This window comes from Oreochromis niloticus, linkage group LG17 (assembly GCF_001858045.2).
Source record: "Oreochromis niloticus isolate F11D_XX linkage group LG17, O_niloticus_UMD_NMBU, whole genome shotgun sequence".
Taxonomy (NCBI): domain Eukaryota; kingdom Metazoa; phylum Chordata; class Actinopteri; order Cichliformes; family Cichlidae; genus Oreochromis; species Oreochromis niloticus.
This window is the reverse complement of record NC_031981.2, coordinates 11,483,003-11,507,091: the sequence shown is the minus strand read 5'-3', so window position 1 is coordinate 11,507,091 and position 24,089 is coordinate 11,483,003. Positions and strand designations below refer to the sequence as shown.

The 24,089-nt window shown below is 38.6% G+C and overlaps 1 protein-coding gene across 1 annotated transcript in view; it reads right to left on the bottom strand.

Annotated features, from left to right (window-relative positions):
* Positions 1–24,089, bottom strand: part of exoc4 (exocyst complex component 4) — a 136,107-nt gene that overhangs the window by 107,826 nt on the left and 4,192 nt on the right. The window contains exons 4-8 of the mRNA XM_005451646.2: positions 20,915–21,108; positions 19,488–19,597; positions 17,600–17,700; positions 17,334–17,488; positions 8,370–8,538 (exon numbers count right to left, since the gene is read on the bottom strand). Of these exons, the coding sequence (XP_005451703.1) occupies positions 8,370–8,538; positions 17,334–17,488; positions 17,600–17,700; positions 19,488–19,597; positions 20,915–21,108 (729 nt within the window). The remainder of the gene's footprint in view (positions 1–8,369; positions 8,539–17,333; positions 17,489–17,599; positions 17,701–19,487; positions 19,598–20,914; positions 21,109–24,089) is intronic.

Below are 24,089 nucleotides of genomic sequence, written 5' to 3'. Positions count from 1 at the left end.
TACAAAAGTTCTTCACATCAAATGTTTTATTTATTTATTATCCATTACAGAGATGGCTCATTGATGAAGATTTCATTGCTCCTAACAAAGTTACTTTGTTGCAAAGCCAAACCAATGAAAATGTGTTTTAATTTGTAGTGCTGGTGACTAAATACATCTTACTCTTACTGTACAGTGTGAAAACTAATTATAAAGAAAAACAGAACCATTTAAGAGGCCGATGAATTCATCCTTGATGCTTGTCAAGAGCGTTTTAGTTTGGATTCGAGTTATAAAATGACAAGTAAGTTATTTCTTAATGCCACGGATCTCAAGTTTAGCAATCTACATATCATATAAGCAAACTACAATCAGTCATGCCATGCTGTCCAGAGTCTGTTGAACACAAACAAGGTACAACCTAGTTGCTTAGCACTGACTGTTCCAAATATAGCATTCATGCATGCAAACTTAGAGCCCAATCTCAGTGTGTGAGGATGGTACCAACATTAATCACAGGCGGCTAATGATCAATCAAATGTTGGTTGATTTGAAATGTTGCAGGTGGCAATAGTTTTGGCCTGTTACCTGTCTCCCACTAATACTGTTTAATGTGCTGTAGACGCATTTATATGGATCAAAACTATACTGAAGCATTTCATCTTATTCCAAGATAACGACCCTGAAATCTAAATTCATCTCTGATATTTGTTGTAATACCAAAAACTAATCCCTCCTATCAATGCAAGCAAGCAGACTCAGCAAACTTGCAAAACTACTCCTAAAACCTGGATATATTGTACTTGTCTCAATCCTATGACCATGGCAATCTTATCATCAGCTTTTCTTTCTCCCTCTTACCCTTCAGGTCAAGAACCTGAAATCCTATTAAAGCTACTATTACTGCAGGCACAGATTCTCTTACTGTCACATGCTTTTTACCAAACAGCTCATGTGAAGCACACAACAACGGAATACTGAAAATAAGGAACTATAATATGACCGCATTGGTGAAAGTATATTTAAAAGAGGAACAGCAATAAATAGGGATTTGGAAAAGCATAGGATGATTATTCAGAGACAGAGGGAGATAGAATCATAAAAAAGTGAGTAACTAAGAGACAACAGGGAAACAAAAACCAAGGCAAATGCAGTTGCAAGTGATATAAAATACAGGTCCTCCAGAGTCAGCTCAGGAATGATCAGCACTGTGAATGCAGTTGCCAAATCAAAGAGCTGGCTCAGTATTTGCATAGCAATGCAAAAACTCGTGAGAGATTCATTCACTTATTATTCAGAATGGCCACAAAGTCCATTCCATTTGGCAACCTACATTCCTGTATTTTCCTAACCTCTTATTAAACCAAGGTCGCGCGCACACACACCAAAAACAGCATGTCTACAAATGGTGTGCTGAATTGGTAGTACTAATAGAGAAACAAGAATTTATGGGAATATACAAAAAATAATGCTACAAAGCTCTCTTAGCACTTTAAATACTGGCAACAGCTGGTACCACATGGAAGGAAACTCACATCTTTCAACATCTCCTTTTGTTTAAACAGCTCAGGTGAAGAATCAGCCAAATAAATATTACAGCAACATCTTGCTATGAGTTCAGCTGGATGCCAATTATATTAGTCCAGTGGACTTTCACTTTGACTTCCAATAAAAGGTGAGAGAGATGATTGAACACATACTTTGAATTCCCTAAAAAAAAAACTTAGATTCATGGGAAAATCCATGGAACAGAAAAAGGTAGGCTTTGACTAATGGGTCTACACAGCAAATAAGACTAAGCCTAAAACTTCCTGTGACTGGATGCTTGTGTGTGAGTGGGCAAACATGCCAAACACTTCTAAACAGATTACAAAAAAAATAATAACAACAACAATAATTTTGCCAGCGCTTTTTAACCAAGATGTTTGGTACTTCAGTAGATTGGGTCTCATCCCAAACTAAATCAGTCCAATGCGCTGAGTGCAAAGTTAAATTAAAAAGAAGGGAACCTTAATGGAAGTCAGCCTTTGTTATTCATTTCCAGCACTCCCATGTATTTCCTCCTAACTGAAGTGTCCTGATGTCACCTTTTATGCTTGGAGGAAGTGTATACTCATCTTCCGTTCTGTCCATTAGGGCCCTAACAGCTCAGCAATCAGTTCAATTATGGAAGCATCATTCAGATTTTTGCAGGTGAGCACTAGTCATTGTGTAAACTAAGAAGTCAATTGGCTAAAATTAAAGGAATAAATATCACTTCATTCTCTCTCCTTGTTTCCACCTTCCTCTTCTTATTAAGTAATCTTAAAGCAGCCGAGAGAACAATCTCAGCACTTTGTTTCTCTTTTCAAGTCTTTATTGAAATCGGCTGTCTCCCACTAAATCCCTTGGCTAGTGTCTTGTCACAAAACATTGACTGATATCCCTTGCAGCCAGCTTGAAGTTAAAGCCCAAAGTGTCCTTGGCCGTCAAAGAAAAGGGTTCTGTATACACCCGGTATTGATTGTGTTCCAGAAACTTCAATAACCTTCACAAGTTCTGACAGAGCTTCAGCCACAGCTACTCTCTCAGCGCTGAACTCTTGCTAAGCAGCAGGAGTTCCCACCTGGAGGGGCTGCATCTAGTCAATCTTTTGAAGGCTATCTTGTTGACAGAGGAAAGGGAGGTGTGTCTGAATGTTCACTGAAACCCTTTTTACTCGTCTGTGTCCTTGCTGTGTCCTCAACATTTTTTTGAAATGTAACAAACACTTTAAGTGTATTTATGCTATAAACAATAAATGTGTTTTTCATTTCTCTTTTAAGAGATATTCAGAACAGCAGTGAATACATCAAAAGGATGAAGATTAATGGACATTTTAGCAGAGCATATGCATCAGCAATGACATCGGCTGGTCTGACTACTATCTTGAACAGGGACCTAGATATTTTTGAATAATGGATCAAAACAAACTGATACTTAGCACATCCACAGTAAAAAGTATGGTACTCAGTTAAAGCTATGACATGAGACAGTAATACCATATAAACATACCAGCCATCCAGCAAGTAAAGGAAACCAGGCTCTTGGGCATTATCCTATACAACAAACCACCTTGGTCTACACTCTACAATATGGCAGATATTGTATTGTATTGCATAATTTTCAAATGTCACTTATTTCTTCTTAGGATATCTCAGCCTTTTCGTCATCTGTTGTAAATGGATGGTTAATTGAACCTTTTCTGAATGTACTTGTGGTTCTTTACACCATGAGAATGGTAAAAAGTTTAGTTTTTTATAGATTAATATGAAAAGGCCTTGCTGGCCCAGTGTAATTGAGATTTATGTGGCTGATGAATTAAAATGAGCCTGACTAGATTAACTGGAGAATTCCTTTCATTTTAAATATAGTTAAAAGATACTGCTTATATTTGACTTATTGGTTATATTCTACTAATCTAACAGCAACTACACTACATATATTAGTATGCTATGTACATGTACTGTACACATAAAATCTCTGGATCTTGAAGAGGTGGACAACTGCAATAGCTCCATATGAGACACCCTTTACTCAAAAGATTATTCACACAGTCCAGGAACATATCGTATAACCATCAACAACTAAAGACAATTATTGCTAAAACATACGTCAATGTTCAGTGATTTTTAATGTGTGTGTGTGTGTCTATTGTGGTGGTGGCTTGGGGGGGTCCACAGACATGGTAGACTTCCCTCCGCTCCGCAATATGTAAATATTACAGTCTTTGGAGGCCAGAACAAATGTGACACATTGATTAAAATGTTGGGTGAGAACAACATAGCGATGTCTCTGCTTCATATTTAATTAAAGGAGCTTATTGTCTTCTGGCTGCTCTCTGGCAGTTCAGTTCTACTCATTTTCACTCTGTTGATGAGCTGATTTCGTACAATGCATATTTAAGCCACTTGTGTGTTCATATTTTTTTGATACAAACAAAACAAACCCCTTTTATTATTCAATAGCACAAAAAAAGATTAATTCATGAAGCAGATATGGATCAAGTTATAGGCTCTCTTCCTAACCAAAAAACCCTAAAAGACCAGGCAAATAATCAGGAACAACAAGAGCAAAAGAAAATAGTCCAAAACTCTGTAGGAAATTCATGGAAGCAAGATATCCTAAGCACTCTGAGAAGTAAGAGTATTACAGGGAGGGAGGATTTAAGAAAATATAGCATGAGGCAGGAAAAAGCAATCGTATTAAAGTTTCCTTTTTTAATATTTCAATCTTTATTTAGAGCATCATAAAAATACTTCAGTCCACACTTCTAGTAAATTTACCTTTTGCTTTAGTAGAAAATATTAATAGCTTGTGTTCCCTTGTGAAGTTTCAATGATCTAGGAATCAGTTCTTTGGGAAGACTGATGGTGAACATCCATATTTTCAAATACAGTCTCAAACATCCTTGTGTGCAGAGAGGAAACCACTCATTAAAAGTATTATTTGCACTCTGGTCACACACCAGAGGAGACAACGGTTTCAGCAAGCAGTCACACAACCAAAAATCCTTGTAGTATGTGTAAATGGCAAGCTAATTAACAAACTTTTAGGCCTCAAACCCAACAGAAGACGAGGTCAAAGGGTGATGATGGACGCCACTAGTCAGACTGCTAAATATAGATTTAATAACATTCTCACTGGACAGTCTTGATTAAGAATGTACGTAAAGGTTTATGAACTGTGAGATTTTATGAACTATGCTATCCAATTACCTGGTAACGTATTGCTGCTTCCATCTAGGTCACAATTCTAATGAAAGTGATGGATTTTCTCCCTTGGTATATATAAAATGTTGTTTTGACTAAAATTTTAATTCAGACATCATCATATTAAACAGTCCAGGCCTGCTTAACTGTCTGATGTTGTAGTATATTTTCGATGTCAAAAGAGAAACTTAATAAATATTTATGGATATACCAAAATTCCAGTGAGTTATTTCTTTGACAAAACAGAGTGCTTTGAAGAAAAGAATCGTTTCTGGTGAAAAAAGATGGAAAAAATTGTCATGGATAGATAGGAAGTAGGAAGGGCATTTGGTGACATGTGCTTAGAAATGTAACTTCAGTGGCGGTGTAAATAATCAATAGATATACTTGCACACATTCTACACAGAGAGCTAGAAAAATTGCAAAGTGGCATTTAAAACACTCCTTCCAGCCTCAAAACTACCGATTACCATACAGTCTTTCATGCTTTGAATCAATACTTCCACACTGAAATAAACAACCAACAGAAGCATCTCAGGCTTTTCTGAACATGGATTAGGACCATTACATGCATCCTGACTTTAGAAATCTTGTTTACCCGCTCCCCATTCTAAGCCTACCAGGACCCAGTCGCACACTGATGAACGGAGTCTCTCTGCCAAGGCCTTGTAACTAGGTGCACCATGTGTTTCTGTCAGCTCTTGCATCTGTCTACTGGTATGTCATGTGGAAAGGTCAACCTGGTTGCTCTCAAAGAGGGGAAAAAATAACACCCACCAAGAGGTTTCTGTGCCCATCAAACATGTGAACTGCAATAAGAGGCACAAGACAGGCTGGGATTCAAATAATTTAAGGGCAAAGGGATAAAGGATATTAGTAAAGCTAGTGGTAAAAAGTTTGGGTTTTAACAAGTGTCTCCATCGACTTCACTGATACCTTTGCAAATACTGAACTAACAAGATGCCTGAGTATTTCCTCACCTTTTAGTGGGGATTCTTCCTATTTGGACCCTTTAGCCTTCTGTCTTAATTTGCGTTATACAACCACTTATAACAGTTGTGGATACTCATTAAAATGGCCAAAATCTTAAAATAATAAGGCCAGTGTATGTACTAGTACTATAATGTGTGATGTCAGTGAGAGAGGGTATCCTTAATATGGGCATCTCAGGCACACAGCTGTGACTGAGAGCACATAGACCCCTCCCATCTCCTGTTTTGTTTAGGAGGGGCAGTCAATCAAGTGAAAGTTGGAAGCCATAGTTCTGCAGTAGTACTTTTTAGGATGCCCCACTTTAAAACCTGATAAAGATTCACACTGCACAATTGTTATCAATAGATCAACAAACTGCCATTCATTTACGGCTAAAAATAGTTAACTATATTAATTCAAGTTGGTATCATGTCTGTGTCCCACCTACAGGGGTTTATGCCAGCAGTTTGGCCCAACTCTATGGTGCGAGAACCACTAGCTTCAAGAAAGCAGGTGTGAAATAAACCAGCTTGTTTCAGCCCAGTATGTCATAAATAAGAATTATTTTGAGCTGTGAATCATTCAAAACAGTTCTAGTTGAGTTAGAGAATAAAAAATATGGAGCTAGTCAGCACACAAAATTTGAAAGTATTACTTTTAGGTGGCCTATTCTGCAGCGGAACATTAAATGGAACATTAAATAAGAGTTAGCGTATTTATGCAAACTAAAGAGTAACAAACTCGAGTGAAATGCATAATGAGTGACTAACATAAAGCTCACAACTAAAGTCTGGCTGATGCTGAGAAGGCTCCTGCCCCTTTGTGGGTCTTAAGGCGTGAGATAAGAACTGGCTCAGTATCTAATAAAATTTAACAGAGCCACTATGGGAGCAGTAGGAATTTAATTTCTCTCATTGCTGATATGTGACTCTCTAAGACAGAGTGGGCTAAACGAAGGGGGTGAAAGTGAGTGTGGGAGTTGTGAGAGAGAAAAAGAAAGCCAGATAATGAGATTAAGGAGGAAATTACAAAGAGCAAGAGGGGTATGCACAAGGTATTAGGAAACTGAGAGACTGTAATACAGAGGCAACAGGAATGAAGCTGAAGGAAAGAGGAAGGGAAATGGAAATGCAGGATCATAGAGAAAGACGAATGAACATGCAGGGAAATGGCAAGGGGAAGGAGGGATGGACTACAGGCCTTTTTATTGATATAATCAGTCAGGAAATAATAACACGAGTGACTGAATAAGAAAACCTCATCTCACATAATGAGTATTCTAATCAAGAGATTACATTATCTCCCATCGCAGAGCCAGGGGACAGCGGAGGCCCTGGCAACTGGGTGTTGGCAGTGGTCGAATGCAAGTGAATGGTTTAATGTCTTATATAATGATGCTGGTACAGCAGAGCAATTATAGTGCATGCCTGTGCTGTTTCACACCCTAGAAACCCATACACACACCTAAACACGCCTTCATTTGTGCATCTATGCATGCCAGCTGGAAAAAGAACTAAAGTAATTGGAAGCAGAAGAGCCCTAGTGCGTGAGTTAGAAATAGATGGGTTTCCAATTTAGCATTCTGTCATTTTATTTATTTTTACACTTGTATGATCAGTAATGAAAGCAGCAGTAATCTGTGCAATCAATTACCATGGCAACAATAAATGCATCCAGGTAGACCCTTGGAGAAAGTTCCTTCCCTGTTTATATAGATTCCACTCAAAAAAAAAAAAAAAATCTGCTGTGTTCATATTTTTTATATATGTATTCACAATGCATCTAAATAGATGCAGGAGAACAGCCTATTAATATTAAAGAAGAAGCATCTCATCCACTCTAACAATATCAGATGCAGATAAGTACATGTGTAGTTATCTTTTGCAAAATCGGTCGGAAAAAATGTCATAAATAACAATCACCCAATCAAGGCTGAATCACAATCAAGGTGCATCAGTGTGTTTTTTTACCCATTGTTAGGTATAAACACAAACTGGGAGACAGACGCATGCCAACTGTCACAGATTTTCCTCTGAGAGTCACTATCGGGTCAACTGAACAGCTGCTCACCCCCCCCCTCATCCAATCAGACAGGAGCAAGGATCAAGAACCGAGCATAACTACACGCCAATTAAAGAACCTTAAATTAATCCAAGCAATCAAGCCTCCTCTGTATTTTTCTCTAGCTACTCCTTACTGACAGACTGAATGCCATCCATCACATTGCTGCCTGTTTCTCAACTGATTAATTTACTATAAGTGAAAGTGCTACAAGATTGCTATAAGAAGGGGGTTGGGGGGGTAAATCTAGAGTGAACAAATCACTGTGGCACTGAATGAAAAATAAAAGCCTGAGGGTATGTTAGTGTGGGAAAAGAAAACAAACAGGTCCCATTTCTAAACAGATAAATAGCCCAATAATGGTTGTATACTTTAAGTTGTAACGGTACATGTAAGAGCCACTATAAGAGCATTATATATCTCAGAATAAATTACAAATCTATTTTAATCTACTAGCCATAAAGACATGGTAAAGTTAAACTGTTTCATATTATTCAAGTTCCTCAGACAGATGACTAAAATATTCCTAATTATTCTGTATAGCTTCATATTATTTACATCTGTTTTTGTACACTTGATTGTCAGATATCGACTGCATTTCTTCTATCATTGCTGTTGCCAACTAACCTGCAGTACAGTCTGGATCTTAGCAGAGACATCTGCTTGCTCGTACAGCTTGATGCCCTCTTCTTGGGCCTGCACCCCGATGTGTTTCAGGTGGGTAAGCACCACACTGTGAGCCTGGGCCACTGCCTTGAACTTATCGAACAAGAGCTCAAGCAGTTCCAGCAGAAGCCTGCAGAGGGAGCCAGAGAGAGCAGAAAGGAAGAGAGGAAGCGAAGGGAAGGGGTCAGGAGAGTGGGGAGTAAATAGAGACATGGGGAGGGGATAGAAAGCAGAAAGTGAAGTACAATTATAAAAAATTTCAAACAGCAGTTAAAATTGTATATTTAATTTTTTTATTAAAAAACAAATCTGCAGTATGTTTATTTTATATTTTATAAACATTTCACAAAGATCTTTATTGTCTATACAGGCACTAAAATAGACAACCTGCATTACTTCAACTGGGCACTTTGTTAGGAAAATATATGTCTTCTGCAGTAAATCACATGACTTGAGATTTCCATGTAAGTAAAATAGAGAGCTACAGGTGTTCTAAGGCAGCTTGTCAAGGTTATAGAATTATTTCCTACCTTTGACAAACAATCCCCAAAAGTCAAAATACACAGATTGCCACCTGTAAAGACCACTCTGTCATGTTTGCTTAACCTTCACAATTAAGAAAATCCATTAAAACTACTGTGGAACAGTGAAAGGTTTGATAATAGTATGATCCAGGTTTTAAATTAGCTTTCTCTAGTATGGTATTAAACAATACAAGTACAACAAGCCACTGTGAGGAATGTATGCAAATGCTTTACAACATCAAGGTGGGAAAAAGCTCATCTAAACTGTCCAAAACAGAAAAGTAACATACAGCTAATAACAGATAATCTACCCATGAAAAAGACCATTGAGACCATGTCAAATGACCAGTACTCCAGGAACCTGTTTTCATTTACAGTTTTCTATTTAACCGGGACCAAAAAAAAACAAAACAAGTGAGCTTCCCAGCCTGGACTCAAATGAACAGGCACTCTCATTACTTCTAAATGGCTCTGGCTGAAGAAGAGAGCACAGCCAAAACCAAACTGACCTTCCACTTGATCTGAGTGCTACAGCCTGGATGGTCTCATCTACACTAATGCTTTTATCCAGACTTTGCTACATCTAGTTTCTACACAAGGGCAAAGCTTTCAAGGTAAAGAGGGAACACAGGTTACATTAGTTGAGTGTGAATGGCTTCCTAGTGCAACCAAGCTAGAAGTAGCAGTGTTAAAGTTAAATTTAATCACTATTTGTCTAACGTTGGTGTTTCAGTACTCTCCTCTGCCATTTTAATTAAGTTTTATTCAATTGAAAGCAACAGAAAGATATGTTTTATTGCATTTATTTCAGTATTTTGTAGGTTGTCCGTTTTTTGTAATGTTACCATCCTCAGAGTTTTGGGAAGCAGCCAAGATTTTCGGAGAAGGTATAAAGGAAATAGAGAGGCAAGATGAATGTTTTAATGGGGACCATTTTGGTTGGTTGTCTGTCACTACACCCACAGTAACACAAGTAAATGTTATTAATGGAGAGAAACAGAGGAACAAATCACTGTGAGCTATAACTCAGAGAGTGTAAGATGTTCGTGACACAAGGACAGGGACCTTGAAATGCCAATGACTCATGTATAAACATGAAAGACTGACAACAAAACGGAAATGTAAGATGAATGATATATGATCACCAATCTCCAAAAAAATAAGCATAAAAACTACATAATCATGCATGCATGCATAAAGTTGGGCACCCAAAAGTTACAGCTCTGACTTTGACACTGCTTTTTTTGTTTAATCCCCAAGCACACTCTAACCACCCCGGCCCTTACACCCACAAACACACCTAGCTACGTGTAGATGGACAAACAAAGTGTAAACAGTCCTCCTCATTATCTCCCAGTGGAGTCCAACCTAATCCATATTGTCTGTTCTTTGAGACCACACTTCTCATTTCCTCTCCCGATCGAAGTTGACACACACGGCTGATGAAGAACCAGGAGAAATGGCAGGGAGCACACAAGGACGTAAAGTCTCCAACTTATTAACCAGCAGCAGGACTGCACGTGTTTCATATTGGAAGGACAACAATAGTATCTAAATTAGATTACCATCAGGTTGGTGCTAAGTCACAGATAATTAAATTATTGTTAGAGGTCTAAAGAGTGTCAAAAGGCTCCTCTTGAGATATTAAATGTACCAGGTCATCTCAGTCATCCTGCTGTCATAGACAAATGGACACACAGAGCAAAAGTCGATTCACGTGGAATCAATCTTCCTCTGGATGATGCCAAGGACCACTAAATGGGAAAAATGAGTCCAAAAAGTCCATCCTATGTTCACTGTGCTTTTCCTGTTTTGCTTTGTTTTGTTTCTTTTTTTAGATTGAATTGAAAATACTGTTGTTGATATTCTGTTTTTTTTGTTTTTTTTTTGTTTTTTTTTGTGGTTTTAATCAAAGTGTTTTTATTGAGTTTTCTGTTATTCTGATATTCTGTTTTTTATTGGAAAAAACATCCTCACTTTAAATCAGTTTTCTTAATCGTTTATTCAGATTTCATTTAGAATCTACTATGTAATATCAGTATCAGCATTCGCCTTGTTTACTACTAACATCCCATCAGCAAATAGTGATGGAAGAAGCTGATGTTTATTTGTTGTGCCCAGTAAATCCTGCAAACGTTATATCTCTCATCCAGTCAGAGAAATTTGTATTATTGCTGTTATTTGAGACACACTGAAACGAAGACTTGAAAAAGAGAAGTTTTTTGTTTGTTTTTGTTTGGGGTTTTTTGTTTTGTTTGTTTGTTTGTTTTTGTTGGTTGGGGTTATAACAGCAAACACAATACACTGGCAGCCAGTGATCAGATTTCCACCAATCCACAAACCACCAAACCCCTAAGGTTCCTCCTGCAGGTGGCTGACCCACAGGAGGTGAGCCTAGCGGGCCTAACTGGACCCTACTAGGTCTGCCCTTTCTTCATTCAGAAAACGGGGACTACCCAATCTGCTGGGAACTAGTCAAGGAAATCAAGTACCTCACAGTAATATTCATAAATAGGGGAAAGTGGAGCAGGAGACAGACAGATTGGTCTGCAATGAACACGCTGTACCAGCCTGTTGTCGTGATAAGAAAGCTGGTCAATCTACAATCCTACCCTCATATAACGCAATAAACTGTGGGTAGTGATCGAAAGAATAATACTACAGATACAAGCACCAGAAATAAGTTTAATCTACTAGATCTCGCAACTCACCCTTCAACAGAGGGTGAGAAGTTAAGTCATTGGGAGAGGTCAGAGTAGGTCTGAGATGTGGTAATCTAAATATGATGCCCCTGGACAACTCCTAGGTGAGCTGTTATTAGCATTTCCAAAAGTAAGGATACCCTAGGACCCAGGACACACTGAAGAGAATGTGTGTGTCTTGGCTGGAATACCTTGCAGTCTCAGAGAGGGAGTTCCAGGCAGCTCTGCTTAGACTACCGTTTCTGCAATCCAGATCCCAAGAAGCAGCAGGAAACTGAACACATGCACTGGCTATTAACTAGCTGTAATTTTAAACATAGGTATTGCAGTTAGCCCGGAAGCTCAAGAATCACTAAAACCTTAAGAAATACCATTGGATTAGGGTCATGATTTTGGTGCATGAAGAGGGAAGCTATATGCAGTATCTCTATGTAAGTAGGATCTAGATGCAGGAGTTGTAAAGGAAAATAAACTTTCAGTGAGGTGGTCAGTGAGGATGTGAATGAGAACATAAACCTCCAAGAGCAAGCCACACACTGCTGTTTATGCTATTAAGCTCTTAAGTGTTGCCTGCTAGACTGCAGTACTATAAAATATAGTGTGCAATATTCAAGACCATTGTTCTCTACAAGTGGTACATTGGTTGGAGTTTCCATAGCAACAAGCATTGACTTTAAATTGAAGTGAGCATAGAGAAAACTAGGTGTGCACGCATCCAAATACAAACACACACACACACACACACACACACACACACACACACAACCTCAAAGTGTTAAATGCTCACACACGTATACTCATGAAGGCAACTTAAAACAATCAGCAAGCAGCAGAACTGGGAACAAGCTACATGGTAGCCTATTACACTGAGGTCAGACAAGATTCAGTAGGCAACAGAAGAAGTAAGGCAGACAAGGCTGGAGAGAACATCCCTGACAGAAAACAAGACGTTCCTCTTAAATGGTTCAGGATCAGTGGACTGAGACCTGTGCTTCTCAAGTCTGCTCACTGTATGTGTATGTCTGCAGGAGCTGACGTGACTGCTTTTAAAATGTAGCAGCCCTCTACGGCAGGTGTGAAATTGTTTGTGTGTGTATGGGTGTGTTTAGCCATGACTTGTCTACGTTTAAAGCAGCAGAGTATCTGTTTTCATGGTCTAAAGCAGGTGTGTCTGCAGTCCTAGTCGCTACTATGTTTCACACCTGGTTGACTGTCTGACTATGAACACCATGGGACTGCATTCTAAACACACTGACTGTTGCCTTTACTGTCAGCTCTAAGTATAACTTAAGGATCCACTCTATGCAATAACAAAAGTGAATGCTCACTATAATACAGTGAATATTAGTATAATTAATATAATGTTGGGTGCTTCCCAAAACTCTGAGAATGGTAACATTAAAAAAAACCAGACAAGCTACAAAATCCTGAAGCTACCGCATCAACAGGAATAGCTTTTACCAATCATTAGGGAGGGTGGCCACATTTTATTCAACGCCTTAAAAATTGACGCTAGAAAAATATTATGACTACAGAAGAATAAACAATGGGATAAATGATGGGAATGCAAGTGGGAGCTTTGTTAGTCTTTTTAAGGTAAACAACAGTAGCTGCACATTGTTATTTACACTGACCATTTTGGCATATAGTTCTAATGCTACTTACAATCCCTATCAGGCAAACATTATCATTTCAAAAGGACTGCTTTCATCTTTCCACATAACAGCTTATAGTTCCCCTTTTATGCCCATCTACTGTCTGAAACTCCCTTCCCCTCTACATTTGCTATTTAACCCTTTAAAGCCTGAAATATGATCCAACTGCCAGAAAATTAGAATTTTCTGAAAATAGTTTATTAAATCATCTAAAAAAAATGTTTTTAATCATTACATTTTAATTTCCAAATAGGACTTTTAATTTCTATTGTATTTGCTAAATATGGCTTTTTTTAATTGCTTGAAAATGTATCGTGCAATTTTTGGCAGTTTAAGGGATTAACCCTCATAATGTCCTCCCGATTTCCATACAGCTGTTGTCCTCAGGGGTCAAAAATGTCCCCACTTCATTTGAGTGTTTTTTAAAGTATAAAGTATAAATTGTCAATCAATTCAGTGTTACATCTTAGTTTTACTTAAGACCAACACATTAACACAAAATTTACCCAACATTACACATTTTAGGGCCACCAGACCTTGTTTACAAAAAATACACCCTGTTTTTTAAGCGGAAATAAAACAAGAAAATAAAATATTTAATTTTTTAGATAATTTTGACTATCTGACTAACTACAGAGTGCTGTATGTTGAACTTTAGTGAGAAAGTTTTTTTTGAAGTGTTTATAATTTTTAAATGGCAGCACATAATCACACCTGTTGTCCTCAGGGGTCAAAAATGTCCCCACTTCATTTGAGTGTTTTTTAAAGTATAAATTATAAATTGTCAATCAATTCAGTGTTACACCTTAGTTTTACTTAAGACCAACACATTAACACAAAATTTACCCAACATTTTACATTTTAGGGCCACCAGACCTTGTTTACATAAAATACACTGTGTTTTTGAGCGAAAATAAAATCAGACAATAAAATATTTAATTGTTTAGATAATTTTGACTATCTGACTAACTAAAGAATGCTGTATGTTGAACTTTAGTGAAAAAAATTTTTTTGAACCATTTACATTTTTTTAATGGCAGCACATAATCACACCTGTGGTCCTCAGGGGTCAAAAATGTCCCCACTTCATTTGACTGTTTTTAAAATATAAAGTATACTTTGTCAATCAATTCAATGTTACGTCTTAGTTTTACTTAAGACCAACACATTAACACAAAATTTACCCAACATTTTACATTTTAGGGCCACCAGACCTTGTTTACATAAAATACACTGTGTTTTCGAGTGGAAACAAAACAAGAAAATAAAATATTTAAAAGTTCAGATAATTTTGACTATCTGACTAACTACAGAGTGCTCTATGTTGAACTTTAGTGAAAAAGTTTTTTTTGAACCATTTATAATTTTTAAATGGCAGCACATAATCACACCTGTGGTCCTCAGGGGTCAAAAATGTCCCCATCTGGTTTGATTGATACTTAATTACTATGAAGTGGATTTTTCCCCCACTTTTAATTAAAACTTAATTCAAACATTCTGACACATTTTTTTTATTCCATTTCAAATTTAAGTCTGTTAAAAACCTCATAAAAATGAATTTTTTCTTTGTTTTCGGGTAAAACATAAATCAAATCATCAGTTATTGTGATTATCGTTTCACAACCAGAGTCAGTTGCTTTAGCAGATGATCACAGACGGGTATATGTCAAAGTTAATTTAGAAAGCTGTTTTTAAACTACTTCAAGTTTTTTACTGGCAGCAAATAATCACATCTGTTGTCCTCTGCGCTCAAAAATGACCCTGTTTGCTTTGACTGTTTATAAAGCCATAAGTATAAAATATCATCCATCTCTGTGTTTCAAGGTTTTATTCAACTTTATTCCAACTCATTACCTGACAGTTTTCTATATTTTGGCATGGTAGGACACCAGGGCATGGGTCTGAGTGAAGGCAAACTTTCATGTCCATATTTGACACAAGTGCAGGAGGAAGCTCAGGTTTATTCCTCTGCACTGGTCCCATCATGGACAGCTTTCTTTTCTGCAGTTGCAGGCAAGGGTCATATACAGTAAACAAGTTGTTACAGATGATTGTTTTCTTTTGGAAACCTGCAATGTTAGGGACAACTCGCGTGTCCTGACTGCAGGACAGACGTTTGCCATCGGTACACTAGCATGTTCCATGTACAGCTGGACCTGGCATGACATACTGCCATGTTTTTATCTCATAGGTTTACTTGGGATGTTCTGTTGGAATGGACAGAGTCCTCTGAACGGGACTTTGTGCTCATACAGTCACATCAGTATCAGGATCTTACATCACAGCAGGAGAAACACCCACTTGTTCCATACACCTCAAATGGGAGCGCGTTTGTGTCATGAACGACAGGGCTCGCAAAATCGCTAGCCCAACGTCGCGGAGCTAGTGATATCTCCAGTCGGGCGATCATATAGCCCGACGGGCGGGGCCCTGCACGATGATCATCTATTGTGTCTTTATCAAGAAATTATATCCTTTTTGTGCTTCTATGATTAATCTTGTGTCACCTTTAAAACTGCTCTACCAGACTCAGGATGTCATAAACTGTCCGTAGCGACTCCACCGGATGTAGAATCAACATACCCACATAAGACTACAGCTGCATTCGATCCATTTTTTTCCCCTCTTGTTGTCCCTCCTTGTTCATCATTGAGTTAGCTGTAGAGCAGCTCATCTGCTAATTGGATGGTTGTTGGTTCAGTCTCTGTGTGCTCTAGTCTGGAGTTCTTACCAAGGTGTCCTTGGGCAAGTTACTGAACCCCAACTTGGTCTCTGATGCATCCATTGGCATGTGAACGTTAAAAAGCAGAATACAAGCAGAACACTGTGTATAATGCGTTCAGTGCTCGAGTAGAAAAGCCAATGAAGGAGTATGGGACCTGGCATATGTGCTTGGACTGTGATAGATTATCTTTCTCTGTGGCACATGAGAGAGTCAGGCATCGTCTGTCATTGGGATGTTAGAAGACCAGATCAATGTCCTCACATTACTGCAAATATTCCTCCGTCTCAGCTGACTCCTCTTTCCTGCTTGATTCTTTGTCTTCATCATAATTGAAATGGATGATGTGCAGTCCTCTGACACATCTTCTATTCCAGTTTCACATTCTGAAAACTCAAGAAACTTCAAGAAGCCCAGTCACTTTCTTTCCAAGTTCCTCAGACTACAATGCCCTGGATGCCCAAGAACCTACTTGAACATAGTTCAGATTCTTCATCACTTTTCTTCACTTCATAGCCTTCTTCCACTTCTGCAGGTGGGTGATGTGCTTTTTCAGAGAAAGGGTAGCATGTGCTCTAAATATTGACAATATTTTCTATATCTTCTAACCCTGGATCTTCCTGAACATTGATTCTTCCTCCTCATTATACTAGAGGACAATATGTGCTTTGTCCTACTGGTCATTGCTTTGCACAACATGGTAAAAAAAAGTATGCTCATCAAAGTATGCAAATCTCTAGTGCAATGGAGGCTTGTGAGCATACTTTCTGTGTATGTATTATTGTAGGGTCGACCTTACAATACGAAGCACTTTGATGCGACTGTTGTTTTGATTTGGCGCTGTATAAATAACATTTTATTGAATATAGAGCACCTGCCTCCTCATTGTGCTGCCTGTTGTTGTTGTTGTTGTGGTTGTTATGACCAGTGCTTGACCCCAAACATCAGTGATCCAAGATCAAAGATGTTTGATAGCAGTATGTTGTGAAAATACGGCCTTTTGCAACACTTTGTACTTTGGGGTCATTTTTGTCCACGAGGACAACAGGTGTTATAAAATCGAATAAAAACCCCATAAATAAATCAAATTACTTAAAACTTATTCCAATCATGCATAGTATAGTAATGAATAACTTCTGTTATTTTCAGACCATTTGATGAATAAAAAACATATTTTTGATAGCAAAAGATTTCTGTAGAGGACAAAAATGACCCGTGGACAACACAAGGGTTAATATTAACCTTTAGCTTCATATTTTCTTATCTGTAGCAAATCTCTTTCATCAGTTATTCTTCAGCAGTGCATTCCACCAATACTTTACCTTGGCTGGCTCTCCTGGGCCAGGTTTTCTCCCCTTTGGTAAGCATGGTCTGCTATCTGAGTGGTAGACCTCTTGACAATCTGTTTCAGCTCAGGTTCCAGCCGCTCCATTATGGCTTTAATGGTCTCTGGAAGTTTCTTCAACTTGGCCAGAGCCTAAAGAAAATGAATAATGCCATTATTTTTACTTCAACCAAATGACAGAACAAAACAAAACATTAAGTTTACAATTAATAGCATGCGTCATGTGTGTGCACATGAATGTACCCTGATAAGGATGCCCATGAACTCAGCACTGTTCTCCTCTGGGTCCCCCTCAGTAAGGTCTGACTGGTTTAAGTCCCGAATATCTTGCTGCAGTTCATGCACTAAAAGAGGTATATGCAAACAGACACACTTGTTACCATATAGTGTACATTCTTATATTTGTACAAACACACAGATCCAATTATTCCAGTGATACACACAACTGTACCTAACCCCACCCTAATCCCCTTTTCATCTGACTTAGTAGCCAAATTGAGAAAGGCAGAATCGAGTGATACTCTAATTTCCATTAGATGGGGCCTCCCAATTCCCCATCAAAGCACGTTAAGAGAGTTAATGTTTATGGCAAGTTAATGGACTTTGGGTGTATTTCCTCTTTTCAGCCATTGCAACTGTAGTTTGTGTAATAATTATGACAATTATCATCTACAAATGAGGTGCTCTAATGCTATTAGACAAAATGGCAAGCTAGGGCATTGATGGAAGCCCGTTGCTGTGTCGTGACCACAGTTGTTAACATGACGGTATATAGGCACTTACTGCCTACTGGCAGCTAATTGCCAGTGTTCTCTTTGCATAATATTGAGAAAACTGTGGTTTAGCTATTACTTAGAGGCCTACAGCGTGGGAGACTTGAGCAGATATTTAATATGTATTAGTGGTAATTTGTACATTTGCGTATTTATGTTTTTTGAGGTCATGACATACACATGCATGCTGATGAGCTGGGCAGAGTAAATAACAGTAGGTGGAGTAAAGGACATGATTTAAATGGTAGATGGCTACCTAGGAAATGTTAAACACGCAAAAGAAGAGGAAGAGACAAAGATTGAGAATGACTGAAAGAACCGCTTTATAAAACAACTGCTAAATGGCACAGAGATGTTGACTGTACCATACCTTTCAGGGAAACCTTGCCCACAGATGGTAATTATATGCTAATGTTGTTGTTAATCTGTCAGTTGATGCAGCAACGAGATAAAAATGCCTTTGGTATGTACAGTACGGTGCATTGTTGCCTGGTATCCACAGAGCTAAAAACAACACGATGAGTTGCTAACTCAGAATGCCAAGAGTGGGTGTTGGAGAGAAAAAAAAAGTGCCAGGCTTAATATAAAAACTCAGAAACACCAAGGGAACACCAAGTTATTGCTGGATTAACTTTTTTCATTATCTTCTTGTTTGCGTTCCTCTGTGCTCTGCCTGGAAGGAATGTGGCTCTGACTGCACGCCCCTACAACCAAGAGAGGATTCATACATTTCTGAATACAGTTAGAGTCTACATTATCAGTCTCTGTTACGGCGCTGGTTAGCAGTTTGAGGGTAATAAATGCTGCTCCCCTGCTGTGAAGGCACACACACTGGGTGACTAATAGTACAGGTAGGGGGGCAAGATGATTATAATGTTAGCGAGAGAGATATATGTTGTGATCATAGCTGAAGAAATGTGGGTGTGAGCCGTGTATCTCTGCAACAAGACATTTGTGACATGTTTAGTCCTTTGTATCAAAGTATGGATCAGTGGTTTCTGTGTGCATTCAGTGTGTACGTATCCATAATGACATGCAAATGGATGTAATTCAAAGCAACACTAATGACTTCATTATCACTAAGAATATCAGCATAGTGAAAACAGCATTGCACGATAAAATTCACACGCAATGTTTTTTGATGAAACCAATAAAACTGCCAGTTGATGTCTTCCTTTCTCTGGTTTTTCTAATGTGTTCAGTTTTAATCGAGGGAAAGCATATGATTTATGGTTTTTCATGAAACTGGGTTCTACCTACGACTCTTTGCTTTCAATATATCTTTTCAGCCACCACCCTTTATTTTTTTTCCATTACTGCCTCTTCTTCCCTTCCTTATTATGATCTTAAGATCATACCACTGCTGGATCCAGGTGTGCTAAACTGAGATGAATCCAAAAGCTTGCGTGGGGTGGACAGGCTGCCGACATCTAACACAGGTATTGGAGATGCATCTTTGGCCATGGAGCTGTGAAGAGGAAAAAGAACACAAAAAACTAAATCCAGGCATTGAATGGGTCTCACATAAATACGTGACAAAGATACAATAAGTTTAGTGCGCGCAAAGAGAAATACAAATGCTAAACCTCCCCTTTCCTAATGAAAACAATCTACTGTTAAAACCAAAAGCCTTGCATCTCTGGGTGGGATTGGTGCTGCTTCCCAATGAGTCATTTATCAAGCCTTAAACCGGAGGTGGAAGCAATCCAGGTCCTTTAAGTTGAGCAGTATAAACACAGTCTGCCTGCTAAGTGGGTGGGGTGTATGGAGGCTGGCTTGTTGTTAGAGGCGACCTAATACAAGAAGGCCAGGACCTGTCACTTGCTGACCCTCAGTAATAAATCACTGTACCACACCAACCCACTGCCACCATAATTATTGCACCTCACACACACACAGACACAGACACAATGCCTACCATTGAACGCCACAGCATCAACCATATGTTCAAAGCCATTGTGTTGCATTATACCTAACAAGCTGTCACAAAGGAACAACTTAAATTATTCTCCTTGCTGCTGCAAAACCTACCATCTCATTCATGTGATCAGTGGTGTTCAAAGAGAAACTGTATATGTTGTCATTCTTTCAGTAATTGGCAATGGACATTGTTTCCCAGGTTTAAAACTTGGTTTGTTCCCTGGAAACCAAACAGTACAACATGTGTATATCTCTGATGTCCTTACAGAGGTACCCATAATGACTGCAGAACACCTAATTAGTTATGTGTAAATTACTGCTGTTTGCTCCAACAATAAACATTTCCAATGCTTCTCATCATTCTTTTGGATCTTCCCAGCACACTGTACAAACAATGAAGCAGAGCAACAAGTTATATGAGGTCTAATTGTTTTTTGTCTGTAATGGTCTTGGTTTCCATGCAGTAAATAACTGGCAAGTTGTTCTTGGTTGTAGCAGCAATGGGATAACTTATAATGAAGGCACATCGGTATGATTTCAACTTTGAAAAGTTTAGAAAAACACACTGTAAAGGCTACATTTCTGTTGACTACTTAACAGGCGAGTAATAAAGGCTTTCGGTGCCTTGGACATTTTCCAGCATTTGATTCTAACACTGTAAGGATATGTTTAACATTCTTCTGCATGGGCAGCTATACTGGAGCAAGTATATGAACACCAATGTTTATCAAGCAAATGAAATGAAAAACTGTTACATTTTTGACCACAAGTGAAGCAACTGCACTGCACAAATGTAAGACCTTGCACTCATGAATTAACAATAATAAAACAGTCCAATTCTGTTCAAACAGAGCATGGCCCTTACCCTGGAAGCCTAGCAGCATTTTTGTCCCTGTTTTTGTGCCCCAGGCGACTTGTGGACTTGATGTACAGATGTCGGTGCAGCTCATCAATGAGCACCAAGTGTATGTTGAGCTTCTTGGTGTGGAGCTCCAGGCGCAGGTCTCCAAGGCCCTCTACTTGCAACAAGGGGCCTTCTAAGGACTGCACAGCTGTCACCTGCATATAACAGATTACAGCCAAGAACCAGTCAGACAACCTCTACCAAAAGATAGCTGTGTCTGGTATCAATGTTTTGTACTCGAAAGAAGGTGGCAGAAAAGACAAGTCAAAAGTGGGGGCAGGAAAAAAAATGACAGAAGCATCTAAACTATATTAAGTATCCCCTCATGTTTCTACAAACTACACACTCAAATTATAGGCAAATTGTCAACAGAAATTTTTACTGGGAAATTGAATCAACCCACTAGCTTGTGGCCATCACTCCTTGGTAAGAAGCATTTGCCCAGACTTGCTGAAAGGGCAAAATCATTGTAATAGCAGTCCAATTGTCCTGTCAGGTTAGGAAGTCTTTAAAATAAATGACACTTAATCTCTGAGAAACTTCCTCGGAAGGAGGAAGCAATAGTGAAGCTGGTGAAAAAGTGTAATCATTTCTTTTCATTTATTTATTTAATTGAGGATGATTTTTTTTGTATCCTCCAATAAATAAATAAATAAATACACACATACATACATAAATAAATAAATAAAGTACCACCATGTGCTCCTGATTCATGACCTATATTTAGCAAATTTCATGCTTTTTCCTACCTGCTCTCATAGTTCATGAACAACAGTTATGTTTTCATGCTTAAATGTGCTGGTCTATATGTCTGTTAACACATTTTATGTGCATATCTGTGTTTATTTCAGGGGCACCAACAGCCAAATTCACTGCCGATAATATTTGATTGGCCAGGGCAGGACAGTAGGGAATGGAATGGGGAGAGCTGAGTAGACTACAGGGCAGGGAGCATGGGTCAAGTATGTGTTGATGCAAATGAGAGTCACATTAGTGAGAAGATGAGCTAATGCACTGCGTGATCAGCCTGCTTTGGCTTAATATAATGTCTGATTATCTGTGTCTCTAATTGTATGACTGTAAATCATTTAACATTTATGTGTTTGTGTGAGAGTGAGAGTCAGGGGTGGGGATGGGGGTAGCGGTGGTGGGGATCTCATTATCATTGGGCTGGGATGACAGAGGAAGCCTGGTTAACATCATTACATTAGGGGGCTAGGCCTGTCACCATAATGAAGAATATGAAGCCTCTTGTGAATTTGCTAAGAAGCCAAAGGAATGGCAAAGGAGGAGAGGAGAGGAGAGGAGAGGAGAGGAGAGGAGAGGAGAGGAGAGGAGAGGAGAGGAGAGGAGAGGAGAGGAGAGGAGAGGAGAGGAGAGGAGAGGAGAGATTTTCTACAACCAAAGTCAGTCTGGTTTTTAACCAACCCCATGGGATCTAAGGCTGCCATTCAATAGTACACACAGAGCATAGTCTGAATTCTAATTGTCAACCCTTAGAGATAAGCGTCAAACAAAACACAGGCACACACAATGTTGAAGAGAGTAAGCTATGGTAGAATAGTAACAGAGACAGGGAAATCATCCCCTAAAAATCATCTCCTCTCCACCATCACACAGGATCTTGCAAGTACCGGAACAAGACAAGAAGTGAGGAGGCATCTGGAGAAGTAACAACAAAACACAGATGTATACAGATGTATATATCCTGTGAAGGCACCTTGACAACCACAAACTGTAATATTTGTGTGTGTGTGTGTGTGGGGGGGGGGGGTTCTCATTTAAATACCATATTTCTGCTTTTTTTTTTTATGCACAAGTAATTACTTTAACAAAAACAAATATAATCTCACTAATGTAGGCTACAAAGGGGGTGATATCAAGATGAGGAGAAGATGGTAGAAATCTAAAGGGCCATGACTTCATATCCACTTATCTCTTAAATAGCAAATATATAGCCTCAAAAAGGCTGATATTCAAGGCAAAGCATCTACACCCTACATTTCAATGCATTTGAGTCAATTGACAATTTCCATATTTTTTTTTATATATTGTGCATAATTCATCAAAATATTTTTTATATCAAGTACATTAGATAGGCTCCAATACTTTCCTTGCATCTCCTGTTCACATCCTGGGAGGGGCTCAGACATGTGGAAGAGACTTAAGCGAAAGATGGAGTCACATTAGTGTAATTATGAGCACCCTTTTAAAGAGGGCAAAAATAAGATTAAGTTAATTCCTACAGACTCTACTCCTGGTGCAGTACAAGGTGTGATCAATACACAACGATCAGTGTACACTGATTTACATTTTTTTATTTCCCCTTCGAGACCATCTTCTCTGGCTGTCCACACCTAAATGTCAAAAAGTTTACTCGGGAAGAGGGATGTGTTTCTGGCTACCACCCAGGATTTTTCAGAAAATGTTTTTTTATCTCAAGAGTAAGTAGTTTCCAAGTACAAAGGCGATCACATCAGAGATCAGATCTATGACCAGGGTCATGCTTGTTCATGTTTTCAACATTCAAGTGGTTGTGGACCTCAGGCATCTGAAGTAGAACATCTGGGATTAAAGACCTGACTTGTGGTGCATGCTACAGTTTGTGAGTATGGCTAAAAGAATTGCACACAATCTTCACTTAACAGCTTCCCTAGTTGACAGAATTGCTTTCCTGTGAGTTTCTCTTCTTCTAAAAACTAAAAATTAAGTTGAAGGAACACTATTTTAAAACACTGGACGGGATTCATTGCGCATCAGCAGAGCCATGTTTGCGAGCCTTCTGCTGAGAAGTTGTGCAAATCTATATAACTCCACACCAAAAATCCACGAAGTTGACCTTGATGCCCAAATCTATCTAAGGTATGAGTTTTAAATGATTACTCCATGAACTTTTTGACCAATATTTTTTAACAGTTGAGCACTGATACACATTATATTCACAGATAACAAGAGTTAGATGATTGTCAGATGGTTAGAAATAACAGGATAGTTCTTATGTAAGACTTGCTCAGTGTCTATTGATCTTAAAAATAAGCTGTCTGCCGGCCTATCACCTTGTGCTGAGATTGCTGTTTGACATCTAGGTGTCCAGGATCTAAAAGCATAATTTCATTTTAGCTTACATGGTGCATTT